A 15,405-nucleotide genomic window follows, 5' to 3' on the forward strand; every position below is an offset into this window, starting at 1 on the left:
TCCTTGGATCTACTCCGGCTGTGAGGCTATCGAGTCTGCCCGCCATCGTGTGTGAAGTATATTTTGGCACGCTTGTTCACGAAATGTATTACAGTCAACTCCCGCTTATAGTACACCCCACCATCCAAAGAAAATCTTGTACAATGAGTGAGAGGTACAATAGTTGAGTGAGAGGATGACATAATGCCCATAGGTCTCATCTTTGGAAATAACATCTTCCTCGAATATGATCTAAAAATTGATCAAATTATACAATATTATCATTACGAACATTATCAATTAGGTGCTTCATTATATAGAGCTTTGGTGGCGGTGCTTGGGTGGCCAGCCTAATACACTTTGGCGGGAGAGTTGTAGAGTATTCAGGCATTGTGATTGGTTGATAGAACTGACCAAGTGGACGACACAGCAAAAATGGGAGTGTACAAAGGCGAGTGTTCTATAAGTGAGAGTTTTGTATGGGAAAACCCGAAAAAGGGGGTCCATCCAAGCGGATGGTGTACTATAACCAGGAGTGTTCTATAACCCGCCGTACCATAAGTGGGAGTTGACTGTATTTCGCCAACATTCTTCTTTCTATTGCTACTATGAAAAAAATACGACATTTTCGGTCTCGAGTATCAATTTATCAGGTAAGACACGCAGGATATTGGCTTAAGAAGGCAAGCTAATAACTAGTAGACCGAAGCAAGACTCGGTATTCGAATCGTGAAGCTCTGGTTCCGCCTCGTATACTTTCGCCCCCGTAATATCCTAACAATTCTCTCCTTTTTACTCTTACTTGGCGCATTTATATAGGCACTCGTGCTCGAAGATGGCAGGCAGCTCTGGCTCTCGTAGCAATGGCCTTTGCCTCGACTTTAGTTGGGATCGCGCCCCACTAGAGACCGTAATTGGCCGCCCGACCGACAAATGCTTTAGCCCCAAAGGGTGACGTGATTATTCGCACTCGCGATGGTGCTTTTATCATCGTTCACTGCTCGGAAAGAATTGCACGAAAGCTATTTTCGGGCCTAGAAGAATGCGACTATTTGGTCAATGACTGATGGTTTAAAGTATTGGTCGGCATTACGCTTTCTCTGGTCACTCTATCGGTGAATTTCTCGGAGATTACGATACGAGTAGATAATGCAAGCTATGATCGCTGTGATATACATCGTATTGAATATCTTATATCGGATAGCCTCCTTACTTCCGCAAAGGCTGCTTTAGGATTTATCAAAGTGTAAGTGCATTCCAGTTGGACTGAAGTGCTTGGAAGCTGTAAATGAAGACGAAAAGAATAAATCAACTCCAAGCTGTACACAAAGCCTATGGCTTCTAATACAAGCCACTCGACAAGTCTAGTAGGTGATAGTTAGTAGAGCAGCCCCTAGCACGACCGCGTAGGAGACGTGGCTGAGACTGGCATATGATAACTGCCGCGACCTGGGTTAGAATACAGTTGCTAAAAGAGATCGAGATCGATTAATGAAAGATACGCGCTAGGAACCTGGGGCGCCAGCTTCTCTGCTTGTTCGCCACGAGACAGCTTAGCGAGGGAGGTTTTGAATGAAGAGACATTATGTGTATAATATGGGATTTAGACAGGGAAATTTAAGATGAAAAGAAATTCACCTTACCTATCAGCGCCTTCCGTTCGACCTTTGAGTTTACAAAATCGATGATGGCACAAACCGTCGCGTTTGCTTTGGGAGTCTCCCAGGTAGAAAAGTTCGATATTACGATAGCAGACAGAGTCCGGAAGATCTTTCAGGGAAACGTTGTTTGGGAAGACCACTTTGGATTGCATGAGCCCGTTTGCGTTTGCCCAAAGACGAGCCAGGTAGCGAGGTATTCTGTGTCTCTTGGGTAAGCCTTGGGGATATAAGTCAGCTAGCATATGAATGCTACCAGGCACAGCGCTATGAGTCTGATAAATCCGACGTCGATTTCCAATGCCCAAGTTGCCAAGTCCCAGTGTCCATGAGTAGTCTCCTACAAAATACAGAGAGTGGGTACTGTGATAGCTTGATGGAAAAAGAAAGCCCTCTGAGTATTTGTCTTACCTTTGTCAGAGATCATGCATAATTTGAACCATGCATAGAATCATCTGGTTTGTTTTACTTCAATGCAGAGCGCTGACATTATTCTCCAAAGGGAGCACTCCAAGATACAACAGTGTTTATTCTAAGTAATTATAAGTCCTAGGATCCGATCGATGGTTACGTTGATAATGTGAACTAGGTGACTGGAGGCCAGGCCTGTGCAGATCTCCTGAACGACCGTAACAAAAACGAATAGGCGAAGGGGTACGACATCTTGTCCGCTGCCTAACAGTAGGTGTATTCGTAGTATTCTTGCAATCTAAGCCTAGAGGAAATCACGGAGTTAGGGCATAGACTGTCCGTGTCGTGAAATTTGGGGACTCGGTATCCACTGGCCGAAGGAATCGCGGCTAGGACAGTTGTATCGGTCAAACAAGACACGTTAGAGCCAGGCCAACCTCATTGTGGAATTGAAGCAAACGCTATCGCCTAAATGTGGCACGACCTTAAGGTTCCATTCTTTGTATGCTGCGCTGGATGCGTAGATCCGTTTCCCGGAGTAGGTGATTGTCTAGAGCGAGTGAAAGACGCGCGGATCACGAGATCAACGGCTGGCAGACGAATATTCGCATGGAATCGGGGAATCCGTGGGCCAGTGTCGGGGTGTAGGAGACCGCACCTGGTCTGTAATGAGGTGAAGCCTAAAAGGCAGGAAGAGCGACGCAAAGTCGAACAGAGGTGATGACGGGTCGCTGGGAAAAGGAGGTGGCGGAGCTCAAGAGCTCGGTGATTCGGTTCGATAGCGAAACTGTCTAGCCTGCAGAGTGAAAAAAAAGCAGCGCAAAAAAGCAACTATAAGACGTTGACTGCAAAAAGGGAGGCCAGGATACTATATACCACCACGCACGGTGCGGCTGAAGGACATATGACGCTAAACCAAAAATACTCACACTAAGCTTCTTTTGGGTCATAGTATGCCTAAAGTGGTAATTCAGTATACCAGTCCGATATGGTGTAGTGGCTAACATCGTCGTCTCTCACACGACAGCCGGGGGTTCGATTCCCCCTATCGGAGTTTATTTTTGCCTTTTTTTTTTTCCAAACTTCGCGGCTTGCAATATTTGTGCCGTTCAAAGCCCTGTCACGGTCCGCAGGATCCGGTTTTGCTTCGCTTAGCTAACAGGAAAAGCGGCTGGGTCTATTGATACAGATATATGATCTATTGATTCTCCCATAATATCTGGGCATGGCCTACGTATTCAATCTCAAGCAGAATCTTCGGATAGTCATGAAAGTGTAGCAAGCCATCAAGCATATAACCTTAAAAACCTTAATTCGCCAGTCGATTGCAGACCGTGATGAAATATACCGTCATTCTCAACTCTACCTGAGCGGGTTAACGGCGAGTCGGAAGAGAGCAGCCCCACCATAGAACATCATGTCGGTCCGATACGCTTAGTTAACAGCTGTTTATAGATCTGATTTAAGAACTGAGCTCCCCCAGCTTTCCTTCCCTTCTCCCTTTAAACCCCAATCTGTTAAACCAATTCCCACAATGCCTTTCGTCAAAGCCAACACCCACAGTCTTCACTATTCCGACTCCCACCCTAGTGGTCCGCCAACCCCGACTGGCCTTACTTTCCTTTTCATTCACGGCCTGGGATCTTCGCAAAATTATTACTTCCCTGTTATCCCGCATTTGACATCTAAGCACCGCTGTATCACTATCGATACATACGGCTCCGCCCGCTCAACATACACCAACGACCCGGTTTCTATTCCGGGTATCGCAGCTGATGCCATCGCTGTTCTGGATGAGCTGAAGGTCTCCAAGGCTGTCGTGGTCGGTCACTCTATGGGTGGATTGACAGTCACGGAGATAGGATCTCGGTACCCGGATCGGGTATTGGGTGTTGTGGCGATTGGGCCGACGCACCCGTCTGAGATGTTAGTAACGGTTATGAGCAAACGATCGGAGACAGTTCTTGAGAGTACGTATTGCCTTTGACTTTGAATATGCATCATTGGTACTATTTGAATACGGAATTACTGACTTTATCTCCAGCTGGTATGGAATCCATGGCCAATTCTATCCCATCCGTGGCCGTCGGATCCCGCAGCACCCCACTTCACAAGGCATTTATCCGAGAGCTGCTGCTTGGTCAGGATCCCAAGGGATATGCGGCACTTTGTCGGGCTATCTCTACCGCTCAGCCCGCTGACTATGCTGCCGTGCAGGCGCCGTTCCTGCTTATTGCTGGTGAGGAGGATAAGTCTGCGTCCATGGAGGGATGCGAGCATATCTACCGGAATGTCTCGAGCAAGAGCAAGTCACTTGAAGTGCTGAAGGGTGTAGGACACTGGCATTGTATTGAAGCAGCTGATGAGGTTGGCTCGCTCATTGCGCAATTTGCAGATGGAATTGTTGTTTAACTTGCGTAGCTAGCTACAATAGATAATACGTCATAGATGCTTATTTCCACTTTTGTTCTTCTTATATCTGAAGCATTTAAGCAAGAACTGACACCTTATGAATGGCAGCAATTACATTTATTGAAATTTCAATATTGCGAATAACTTGAATATGTGCCGAGAACGCTTGTAGTAAAATAGAGAATTAGAAAGCAATGGTGAAAATAGCCATTGTATGCAAGTTTCGAATCAGTTTCATGCGCCGTTGGTTTGTACGTCAGCCACAAGCTTAACGTCATAGTTGAGCTCAAGGCCGGCTTGGGCATCGCCCTCCCGTGGGACGAAGTCTACAACCAGCGAGTCCTTCACTGCAAACACGGAGTCGTTGTCCAGGTACTTGTCCTTGCGGTCAAAGATCTGGGTAGTAAGAGGACGGTAGCCGTCGCAAGTAGCCTAATATGAAAAATTAGTGGGAATTTCCTCACATCAGTGGAGTTCAGGCATACCATAATGTGAATATGAGCAGGGCGGAAGGGGTGGCGGTCCATAAGCTCCAACAACTTTCCAGCGGGCCCTAAACAAACATGTCAGCTTCGATTTGACTAATGAAACGAAAAGGGAACCATCACTGACCATCGCCAGGAACAGGGTAAGGTGTCGGCCGCAAGCAGTAGAAGTAGTACCGCCCATCAGCATCGGTCTTGAACTTGCCGCGCAAGTTGAATTCAACTTGCTCAGAGTCCTGCTGCTCATACAATCCATTTGTTGAAGCCTGCCACACCTCGACGATGGCACCAACGAGAGGCTTCTGAGTAGCAAAATCCACAACGCGGCCGTGCATGAAGGCCATCTCGCCGTCCTTGGGCTTAGTCACGACGATATCGGCGCCGTTCGCACGGTATGGGGTATCCGCACGGAAGAACGGCCCAAGAATAGCAGTGGCGGTAGGCGCATCCTTAGCCTCATCAGCCAAAGTAAAAGTAATCTCATCCACAAGCCTAATGCGACCGAGTCAGTAAATGAACTTTAATTGCGAAATACACGTGGCCGCGCGGATTAATATGGTGTGGCTTACGATTCAAGTCCGATCACGTCGCAGACCAGTTGCCCCTCATTGCGCTTATCGTCGCTCATCTGTCCGGCCCAGTTGAGCAGCTTGACACCGGCCATCCACTCATCAACGGTCAGCTCATTCTCGCGCGCAAAGTCGTGTACATGGCGGATTAATCCAGTCATGAGCTGGCGCAGGCGCGGTGAGGTCTTCGGACCCATAGAGTTAATAACATTGTCGGTGAAATTGGGGTCGAATCGGTGTGTCGCCATGGTGAACTGAAATTGGAGTTAAGCTTCGGTGTCGGTTTTGACGTCGCAGTCGTGAGTGAGAAACGAAGTCAAAACAGGGTTAGACTTGGGGTTCGTGTAACGGGTTCTTTTATGTCGCAGAGGTAAGCTAAAGAAAAATATATGCGGCACGCTGCTGCTGAGCTGCAGTATTTAATTATCACAAGATCCGACGGGAATTGTAGACTTTGGAGCGGCAATGCACGGATCTTGGACTTAATTCCGGGTCCCCCAGATGCACTTGACCAACGAGTCGATGCTCATTCGAGAGTGACCCCGCATAACGGCGGCGCTGATGGCATGATTGGGTCGGGGCGGGTTCGGATGTTGGAGTCGGGGCGGCGTCGGATGTCCCTGCTGGTGCTGGCTTCGGATCGGGCGTGCCGAGTTACCTGCAGAGGTGCAGAGTACACTTCCGATTCCCCCGCAGTTCGGATGTGGCAAGGGTTTGATTGGCGAAAAGGGGGATTTTACTGTATAGAGATTCTATAGCTCATCCATTACGGATGATATGCGCCTAAATTTAATTCTGTTCTTAAATACCTATAGTCTATAGAGCTATAACGTATTTCACTACCGAGCGGAACACCCGGTCGGCCGGAACACCCCAACCAAAACGCGTCAATTAATTAGACCTTCTATCTTCAACTAACCACCATGCCACCAATCCGCTCTTAAAATCGTCAAAAATTGACAGAACAAGAGGGGCGTATCTTGCTTGCTATTCAGGCTATTAATAAGCAGGAAAAATTGTCGATTCGCGAAGCAGCACGCATATATGACATCCCGCATACGACGTTATACGCCCGCCTTCATGGACGTCAAAATCGCGTCGATTTACGCGCAAATTCGTTCAAATTGACTGAAATCGAGGAGAATTCGTTAAAGAATTAGGTGATCTCTATGGATATACGTGGAGCGGCACCACGACCTTCTATGGTGCAAGAAATGGCCAATCTCTTACTCGAGACACGCGGAACGACCCTAGTTCAAACTGTTGGCAAGAATTGGGTCACAAAGTTCGTTAAACGACACCTAGAGCTCGATACAAGGTTTTTAAGACGCTATAATTATAAGCGTGTAAAGTACGAGGACCCTAAAACCATCCAGAACTAGTTTAACCTAGTTCAAAAGATGATCCATGACTATGGGATCGTTTCCGACGATATCTATAACTTCGACGAGATAGGCTTCGTAATGGGCTTAACTGCGACCGTAAAAGTCGTTACGCGAGCGGAATATTATGGTCGACGCCCTCTTTTATAGCCTGGAAATCGCGAATGGGTAACCTCGATTGAGTGTATAGGCGCGTCTGGATATAGCCTTCCTTTAATAATTATCTTTAAGGGTAAAATGATAATTAGAGGCTGGGCTGATATGCTTCTAGATGACTAGTAATTTTAAGTTAGTCTAAATAGATAGACGTCCGACGAAATTGGACTTCGCTAGCTTGAAAAGGTCTTTATTCCATCGACTTCCTTAAGAATAAAGGGAACATATTGACTTCTGGTTCTTAATGGTCATAGAAGCCATTTAACTCTAAAATTCGACGAGATTTGCTCTCAAAATCATATAATTCCAATCTATATGCCACCGCACTCATCACATCTTTTACAACCTCTTGATGTAGGTTGTTTTGCGGTCTTAAAGCGTGCGTATAGGAAGTGCGTCGAGGATATTATGCGGTGTGGTCGGAACCATATCGATAAATTGGACTTTCTTAACGCTTATCCGACCGCTCGAAATGAAGCTTTTAAGGCGGAAACAATCAAAAATAGCTTCTCAGCAACTGGCTTAGTCCCATATGACCCAAATCGAGTGATTTCAAAGCTCAATATTCGACTCCATACGCCTACACCACCACCATCTCGAGATAGCCAAAGCAGCAGCATATAGGAGCCTAAGACACCATCAAATTATAAGCAGCTTCAAAAGCAAGCTTCTTCAATCAAAAAGCTCTTAAAAGAACGGTCTAAGAGCCCACCAAGCCCATTGAATTCTGCTATAGATCAGGTGCTTAAAGCGTGTCAAATCACGATGCAAACAACCGCTTTTCTAGCTCGAGAAAACGAGCTTTTGCGCGCTGGACACGAGAAAATTAAGCAAAAAAAGCACGTTCTAAGCTCCAGATAGCAGCTCCAGAAGGCCTTTCTGTCGCTGAGCTTAGACAATTGGTTCAAAATGATAGAAATGCTCAATTTGAACCTCCATTCGACCAGCCAACCGGTCAACCAGAAGCACAAGAACGACGACCTAGGGCGCCACCAAGATGCTCAGAGTGCAATATCCAGGGTCATAAGAGAACACATTGTCCAAATTTAATTAAATAGCTTAGATATTCAATATTACGTTGTTCTGGTTGAATTATACTAGTTTGATTATTATAATTCAGTTGGGGTGTTCCGGCCGACCGGGTGTTCCGCTCGGTAGTGAAATACGTTATACGCCATGGATGAGTCAGCCATACAAGACGGGGAAAGTCACTTAACCGATAGTCAAGCAATGGAACGCTGCTTGCCCAGTTGAGATACTGAACCAATTTGGATGATATTTTGGTTTAGCTCTCATGCGACGGGAAATTCGAAATGATAGCATATGCAGTACTGATGTTATCTAAAGTGCAGCAGACATAATCGTTTATAGACAGGGATAGATATCGATCACCGTTTATTCTTCGGCGTCCCCTTGTTCATCAAATGAGCCGGCAACTCTTGTAAGACCTGCCCCTTCTCCCAAATCTTGCCCATCTGAGCCTTCCGCTCAACCACAACATCAAAGAAGTCCACCGGCACAACTCTCTGCGCATTCCCAGCTGCATCATCTCCAGCGCCAGAAACCGGCAATCCCTCACTCAGGATGACCCCATTCTCACTGCGCCAGAAAGGACATCCAGCTTTCAGCGCTTTGCGAAGATCAATGTAGATCAAAACTTGTGCATCCCAACGCATCCCCGAAATCACAGTCTTGTCTGCGCGTCCCTGCGAAGACTCTTTATCCTCCTGCTGAGCCGCAAGCACGGATTCGACGGATGGACCCGTCGCGAAGTGCACGTGGTTACGATTCATGCAGCGCAGACCACCCGACTGTAGGATTAGTGGCCATGAACCATAGAAAGTTCCGTGCACTACCGTCTCCGGAAGCTTAGATTCATCGTCCAGAGAAAGGGGTTCAAGGAATGAAGCCGCGTCCACACTTTTGATACTGTGGCCCTGCGATGCACGAATGAGGTAGTTAGCTGGGTTGGCATCGTTCGCGGAAAGTGCCTGTTGCGTTGTATCGGCTTGTTCTTCGCTTGTGATAGGTGTTTCCAGGACGGCGGCATTGCCAACAGACTCGCTTTCCTGGGCGGATTCTGATCCGGGTGTTGTAGTCGCTTTTGTTGTAGATTCGGAAGGCTGCGAGGAAGGGATATGGAGCAGAGCGAAGCGCTTTTTGTCGGAGGAGTCAACGGCATGTTTGATCTCGTCGAAGGTGCATTTGATGGATTTCAGCTTCCGCCATTGTAGCTGCAGAGGCACTTTTGTTAGTCACAAGCAGGTATAATGGATCCGCAAGCCCGGAATAGAGGGGACATACCACATCTGCCACGTTTGCGTAGCCCTGCGCGTTCATTTTGAGTCCTTCTTTCTCGGCTGCATGTCGAAGTAGCAGACTCAGTGCCTTGGAAATTTGCACGTCGCGGGACTGCCCTTGACCTCCTCGACCCTGGCCACGACTGCGCTTATCCTTGTCTCCAGCCATAATTTGTTGCTTGAACGATGTGGTGAATGTTGACCGGGAGCTGCTTTTTGCGGTGCGGGGAGCTTGTCGAAATTTGCGGAGCTTTAAAATATTGCTGCGGGGCAAAGTCAGAGCCGCAGTGGATCGGAGTCATACAACACAAGTCTAGGGAGCACGGAACACCAGGGCATAAGATGACTCACGATGATTCACGTTGATTTACACAGTTGCCTGGACCTCTACTGGATTGAAATTGGAACATAGAAAACTCTGTTGTGATGTCCATGATATTTAATTCCCTTGTCCTCCAGGGTCTATGGATTTCTGCGAGCTGTGAATATATACTTAAGTGCATCTTAGTTAAACTTTATCTTCTACTGTCTGCAAGGGATCAGGTATAGTGGACTATATATCATTCCACTCTATAGTTGAACTGGATCAATGGGTATATCCTTCAAACAAAACAAAACGCAAGAATCCTCTCCAGAGATCGTTATCGATCGCAGATACAGCTACATTCGGCCACAGGACACACCTTGTGCCGCGTAAACCAGTCGCGTGCGTGATGCGCATGGAATCCATGATTACAATGAATACAAAATACCACAAATCGCCGCATGACCTCGGCCTCACTGGCTTTATGCGAATTGGATTCCGCATCAGCAGCAATACCTGAGCGGGATAGTGGGTCTGGAGAGCCAAGCCACAGTGTGCAGACACCACAACGAGGCATGTGGCGACCGCAACGGGGACAGACTGTTCCAGACATACTTGCAGAGCCGAGAGGATTGCCCACAGTTGGATGGACGGTTTCCATCGCAGTGGATGGAGAGATTTGGGAAGAGGAGTCGTGTTGCGTGAGGGGACGCGTGCAGTAGTTGCAGGTCAGACTGACCTGTTGTGGCGGTGCAGGGATGAGTTTGCGCCCGTCGACAGTAACGGCGAATTGACGAGAGCCGACGTCGAAGCGGGCTCTTTCAAGTTGGAGTTTCCAAGAGTTCATTTGCCTGCGATAGGTCTCGCGCCAGGCTTCAAACTTGGCAATATAGGTGGCATTGCTGATGATTCGGGGTACGGTATGGCTCATGGCAAGTACAGGAGTCTGAATATCGTTAAACTTGTCGATATATGACTGAAACAGGCCCATGGCCAGATGGCCTAATCCAGTTAGCACCACACCCTCAATGTCACCTGCTTGCATTGCTTCTGTGGTGGCATCTTTCAGGTATTCGCTCAGCTCGTCATCCGGGAGCCAGCGCAATGCAACCTCGACGCGGTATTTTAAAGGAAGTGTAGTCTCCTTGATGACTGCATGCCAGTCGCCTTTGCTTACAAGAGCAAGAATCGCGCGTGCATACGGGTCAGTAAGTTCCTTCGAGATCTCGGCGCAGGTCTCTTCCCAATCTGCACTGTTGTCTCCCTTCGCAGAACCAGCAATTGCCATAGCTAGCATTTTATGGGCTTGTTTGGGTTCATTGCCTCGAAGTCCTAGGTATGCGAGTTTTGGCTCATCTTGGAAGACGGCCAATGCAGCGGCTTTGGTATGTTGACCCTCGGCACAGAGGGTCGTCACTAAATCCTCCAGTTCTTGGTGTGATTGAGCTGCACCACAAAGGCGAAGGCACAGTCGGCGGTGCTCAGGATGTGCAGTCTCACAGCCTCTAGTCTCTGGTAAACTCAATTGTGCGGCTAGCTGAATGATTGCCTCGGCTGCAAGGTTTGCATCGTCTCCCTTCGAGCCGACGCGACGTTTTTCGAAACCATGACCTACACCGTTCATTAGTTGTTGTGAAGTAAATGGCAAAAGAGGAAGAGACGAACCGAGATCATTATGCCACACATTGCTCACACCAAGATAATTCAAGTCTAAACCATTTACCACCATAGCCATCTCCGACGAGTCAGATCGAGCTCCTAACACGCGCATTAGTACAGATTTTCTGAAGGGATACCAAGCAGCTTACTTTCAATCCAGCCCCAAAGATCTTGAAGAGCAGCATCGTCTGCTACGATTTGTCGATTTCGCGCTTCGTCAAATAGATACCCCTCCTTACACCGGAACCGGCTCAGCGTAGAGAGCGTTAAAGCCTCCTTTGCAGTGAGAAGAGTCCCAAATGTACCTAGAGACAATTCACGTTCCCGACCTTCTCGACTCGGTACAGATTCAGAGGTCATTGCGTCGGAAGCAAACAAGTTCGGTTCATCGATTCTAGTGTTTTTAGAGCTAGACAGTACGCGTGACCTGATGTTTCCAACAAGTTCAGAAATTGGGGAGATCTGTTCAGAAAGAGGGCGTATAGACCTGAGATCTGATTCAGGGGAGGCAATACCACAGGCCAATGTCCCTTGTGATGATAGAGCCACAGGGGAACATGGCGGTCGTCCTGTAATGATTTGTGGGATTCCATTGCCATCGATAGCAATAGCACTAGGTTGTGAAGAGATACTGAGGTTCAAAAAGTCAAAGGCTACCACCCGGTCCTTTTCTGCATACCCACGAATGGGATGGTCAAATGGAGTGGCGACATCTCGTATGTGTTTTGTATGGACCGGCTCTGGGTAGTTTCTAAAAGAGCCTTGACCGAGTGTCTCGTCAATGGAAGAGCGATATTCTTCTGATAAATGATCTTTGGCGATTTGGAATGTTTTCAAATGGCCAGTGCTGGACAATGCACCCAAGGATCCACGGTTAGTTTTGGAGAAGCGCAAACTCCAAATCGAGCTCTTGGGGTCGAAGACATTCTTGAGCTGCAGGACAGAAGAATTCTGAATTGACTCAGAATTTGTCGCAGAAGAGCCTATAGAGGGTGATGTCAAACGAGTTCCGACGCGCCGATCCCAGACGCAGACAGTGCTCTCGTTGGATGCCACGCAAGAAGCGATATAGTTCTCGTCAAGCCAGTCAATCGCTAAATTATGGACACAGCGAGTCGGGAATTGTAGGGATGGATTCCCAGGTCCCTCTGGAGCATCAATTAGCATAGGGTGACAAGTGTTGCAACGCCCAGGCAACACGAACCTCGTAAATCATATATTCGAACAAATTGCCCCTTCACTCCCGTCACTAGTGTATCCGGTTGATCTCGGAAAAATTTGATACTTGTTATAGGCTCGGAGCTAGCCAGCTTTCTCAAAGGTTCGTGAAACCCCTTGGTAGCGCCGGTAGGACCAAGTCGCTGGTTGACATCCCAGATGTTCAAGCAGAAGTCATTGCGCACGCGATCCAGACCCGATGCCACAAGCCCATGTGCACTGAATGCTACTGCGTTACAATAGCGCTGGTTTCGGACTGGAAAGGAAAGCGATTCCTTCTGGTCGGCGTCAAGTCGTAGAATAGTAGCTTCGCCGGATGACTGGCCCACCGCGATAAGGTTCTCGTTGGATATAGACCAGTCGAATGCTCGGAAGAGAGGGACATCTTTGAGATGAGAGAGGACTTCATGTTGTATATTTCTGCCATCGAACCCCGTTATTCTGCATAGGCGAAACGCTTTCCCTGTGACGTCGACGGAGAGAAAGCGTTGCTCCGCGGCGGTCGAGGTCGGTGACCAGCGAATGGCGGACTCCATGCTGTATATGCGCGCCCCTCAGAGGAGCCAACTAGCTTCTCAATTCTTCTTCACTGGAGGCCGCAGCCTCGCGTCAACGCGTTGAATGCGGGAGAACGAGGGGAGAGGCTAATCGTCATGTCCGATCGGCCGGGCGCTCATTGGCTGCGACGATCTGGGGTGCACGGGCCGATGGTTGCGCCGAATCGAGCTGTAACTTTTTTTTTCTCCAAAACGACAGTCTCGACAATCAACCAACAATGTCTGACTCTCGACGCACCCGTGGAGATTCCTCCAAGCGCAAGAGTCACCATGACTCAGAGGACTCGGTGCCTCGCAAAAAGCAGCATCGCCATGCCGACAGCGACGAAGACATGCAACTCGAGGGGTCCGGAAACCACGAGACCGGCAACCCCAAGAGCAAATCTACCCCGCGGGACAAGGATTTTACATCAATCAACGAGCTTAAGAGGCGCATCCGGGATGTTAAGCGTCTTCTCAATAAAGGCACTCTGCCCGTAGATGCCCGGATTGTTCAAGAGCGAGCCCTCGCAGGATATGAGCAGGATCTGGCGGACGAAACAGCGCGGCGCGATCGATCGCACTTGATCAAGAAATACCACTTTGTTCGCTTCCTGGGTACGCGAAGTCCAGCTAATCTCAGTCTAATCGTTCGATCGCTAACTACTGTCCCTCACTAGATCGCAAAACTGCAAGCAAGAATCTGAACAAACTCCTCCGTCGCGAAAAAGACCAAGAACTCGACTCGAAACAGAAAGCCCGCCTTCAACAAAAGATCCACGAGGCTCGGGTTAGCCTCAACTACACTATCTATTACCCCCTCACCGAGAAATACATTTCGCTCTACCCGAAGTCGCAAGAGAAGTCCTCAAAAGAAGCCGGTGCAGAGTCAGGGTCAGAAGCAGACGCCAAAGACCAGAAGAACCAAGACAAAGAGGCCAAGCCCCCGCTTTGGGCGGTCGTGGAGAAGTGTATGGCAGATAACACCATTGACCGTCTTCGCGAGGGCAAGTTGAACATTGGATTCGATGGCAAGCCCATCACCGTCTCTGAGAAGCCAGCACAAGAAGTCAAGGAAAAGAAACCCAAAAAGGAAGAGTTCAATGAAGCTCAGTATGGCTCGAGAAGGGAAAGACGTGCTGCTGCGAACTCTGTGCCGAACGGTAGGCGGGACCAGAAGAACTACTACGGCCGCGAGAGAGATCGCCTGCAAGATGTGGCACCCGTTCAACCCGCTGGTGCTGGGGATGATAGTGATGGCGGATTCTTCGAAGAGTAATCGACATAGCATGTATGGGGTCTGGCGCCTGGTTTTTCTCTACCTGATATCCGAATTTGCATTGTATGAACAACTTGAAATCGACCTGCAAATATGAACCTGCAAATAGGCATGGCAAAATACTTCCTTCGATCTAGGCCCGACTTGCCAATGTATAAACATATACATTCTGTCAAAAAGACTGACCATTTTTCCCCGACTCGTGAAGGATTACCAGTCCATTAAAATCGTGGGACAAACCTTGGCCATGCAAGGCAAAAGGATATTGAGTCCACTGCTGGTCACGTCAATGCTCACATCGATCATATGATTTAATGATAGCACCAATACTTGACCGCGTAAAAATCCGTCTTCGAGGGGTTTTCCAGACATTCGGAGGGCAGTGGCGACCATTGCAGTAGGTCGCCCAGGAGATTACTAAGTAGGCCACTAAGAAGTTGGAACTATAACAACGGTGATGATATAAAGAATTTGCCTGAAATATTGCTTAAGGAACTTCCCTTGGATGGGTAAATTAATCTCCCGAAGGAAAATTGCTGCTGTAGTAATGATGATGAGCTTCACTAGATAGTTGTCAGTTTCGATATCAGCTTAGTGTGCCCTCTTCTCTCTCTCAGGGCGGGGAAACTCCTTATGACTCCACCCCCTATTGGGCTCGGTGAAAGACAGTCGTTGATTCATGCCCGCGGAAGTTCATCAAATACATATTACTCTCCCAGGATTTTTCAACAGGATAAAGCGCGTGGCACTGCTAAAGTCACATAGGAATGGGTCGAGGACACTGGAGGATTGGTTGAACAAGGAGCGTCTATATCTAACTGATCTTAACCCAAGAGATAATGCGTTGAAGAATCAAAGCAAAGCAAATTCTCCTACGGTTTTTGGTCTTAGATTCATGGTATTCTCGAGGGTACATCGACAAGGTAGAACGAGAGTAACAATTTACCATTTTTTATATGTATTTTTTATATCTCTCTTCGGGATATCTGTCTAAGGTCGCCTGTCTTCCATAGTATCTTTCTACTTTAACATCTTCTTAATCACTGCAAATTCTAAG

At 48.0% G+C, this 15,405-nt stretch overlaps 5 protein-coding genes across 5 annotated transcripts; 2 read left to right on the forward strand and 3 right to left on the reverse strand.

Annotated features, from left to right (window-relative positions):
- Positions 1-3,582: 3,582 nt before the first annotated feature.
- On the forward strand, positions 3,583-4,460 carry N7484_003160 (alpha/beta fold hydrolase; the record flags this gene model as incomplete). The annotated part of the gene is made up of 2 exons (XM_057113580.1): positions 3,583-4,018; positions 4,093-4,460. The coding sequence occupies 2 exons, from the start codon at positions 3,583-3,585 to the stop codon at positions 4,458-4,460; spliced, it is 804 nt and encodes a 267-aa protein (XP_056973720.1).
- Positions 4,461-4,694: 234 nt separating this feature from the next.
- N7484_003161 (intradiol ring-cleavage dioxygenase) lies at positions 4,695-5,762 on the reverse strand (the record flags this gene model as incomplete). Its single annotated transcript, XM_057113581.1, has 4 exons — positions 4,695-4,892; positions 4,946-5,013; positions 5,073-5,437; positions 5,515-5,762. 4 exons carry the CDS (start codon positions 5,760-5,762, stop codon positions 4,695-4,697), a joined length of 879 nt encoding a protein of 292 aa, XP_056973721.1.
- A 2,678-nt stretch (positions 5,763-8,440) lies between these two features.
- N7484_003162 (tRNA 2'-phosphotransferase) lies at positions 8,441-9,521 on the reverse strand (the record flags this gene model as incomplete). Its single annotated transcript, XM_057113582.1, has 2 exons — positions 8,441-9,286; positions 9,357-9,521. The coding sequence occupies 2 exons, from the start codon at positions 9,519-9,521 to the stop codon at positions 8,441-8,443; spliced, it is 1,011 nt and encodes a 336-aa protein (XP_056973722.1).
- Positions 9,522-9,993: 472 nt separating this feature from the next.
- N7484_003163 (uncharacterized protein) lies at positions 9,994-13,069 on the reverse strand (the record flags this gene model as incomplete). The annotated part of the gene is made up of 3 exons (XM_057113583.1): positions 9,994-11,414; positions 11,465-12,463; positions 12,520-13,069. 3 exons carry the CDS (start codon positions 13,067-13,069, stop codon positions 9,994-9,996), a joined length of 2,970 nt encoding a protein of 989 aa, XP_056973723.1.
- A 239-nt stretch (positions 13,070-13,308) lies between these two features.
- N7484_003164 (Efg1 domain-containing protein) lies at positions 13,309-14,348 on the forward strand (the record flags this gene model as incomplete). Its single annotated transcript, XM_057113584.1, has 2 exons — positions 13,309-13,687; positions 13,750-14,348. The coding sequence occupies 2 exons, from the start codon at positions 13,309-13,311 to the stop codon at positions 14,346-14,348; spliced, it is 978 nt and encodes a 325-aa protein (XP_056973724.1).
- Between the last annotated feature and the right edge of the window lie 1,057 nt (positions 14,349-15,405).

This window comes from Penicillium longicatenatum (assembly GCF_028827895.1).
Source record: "Penicillium longicatenatum strain IBT 33135 chromosome Unknown contig_2_segment0_segment0, whole genome shotgun sequence".
Classification (NCBI taxonomy): domain Eukaryota; kingdom Fungi; phylum Ascomycota; class Eurotiomycetes; order Eurotiales; family Aspergillaceae; genus Penicillium; species Penicillium longicatenatum.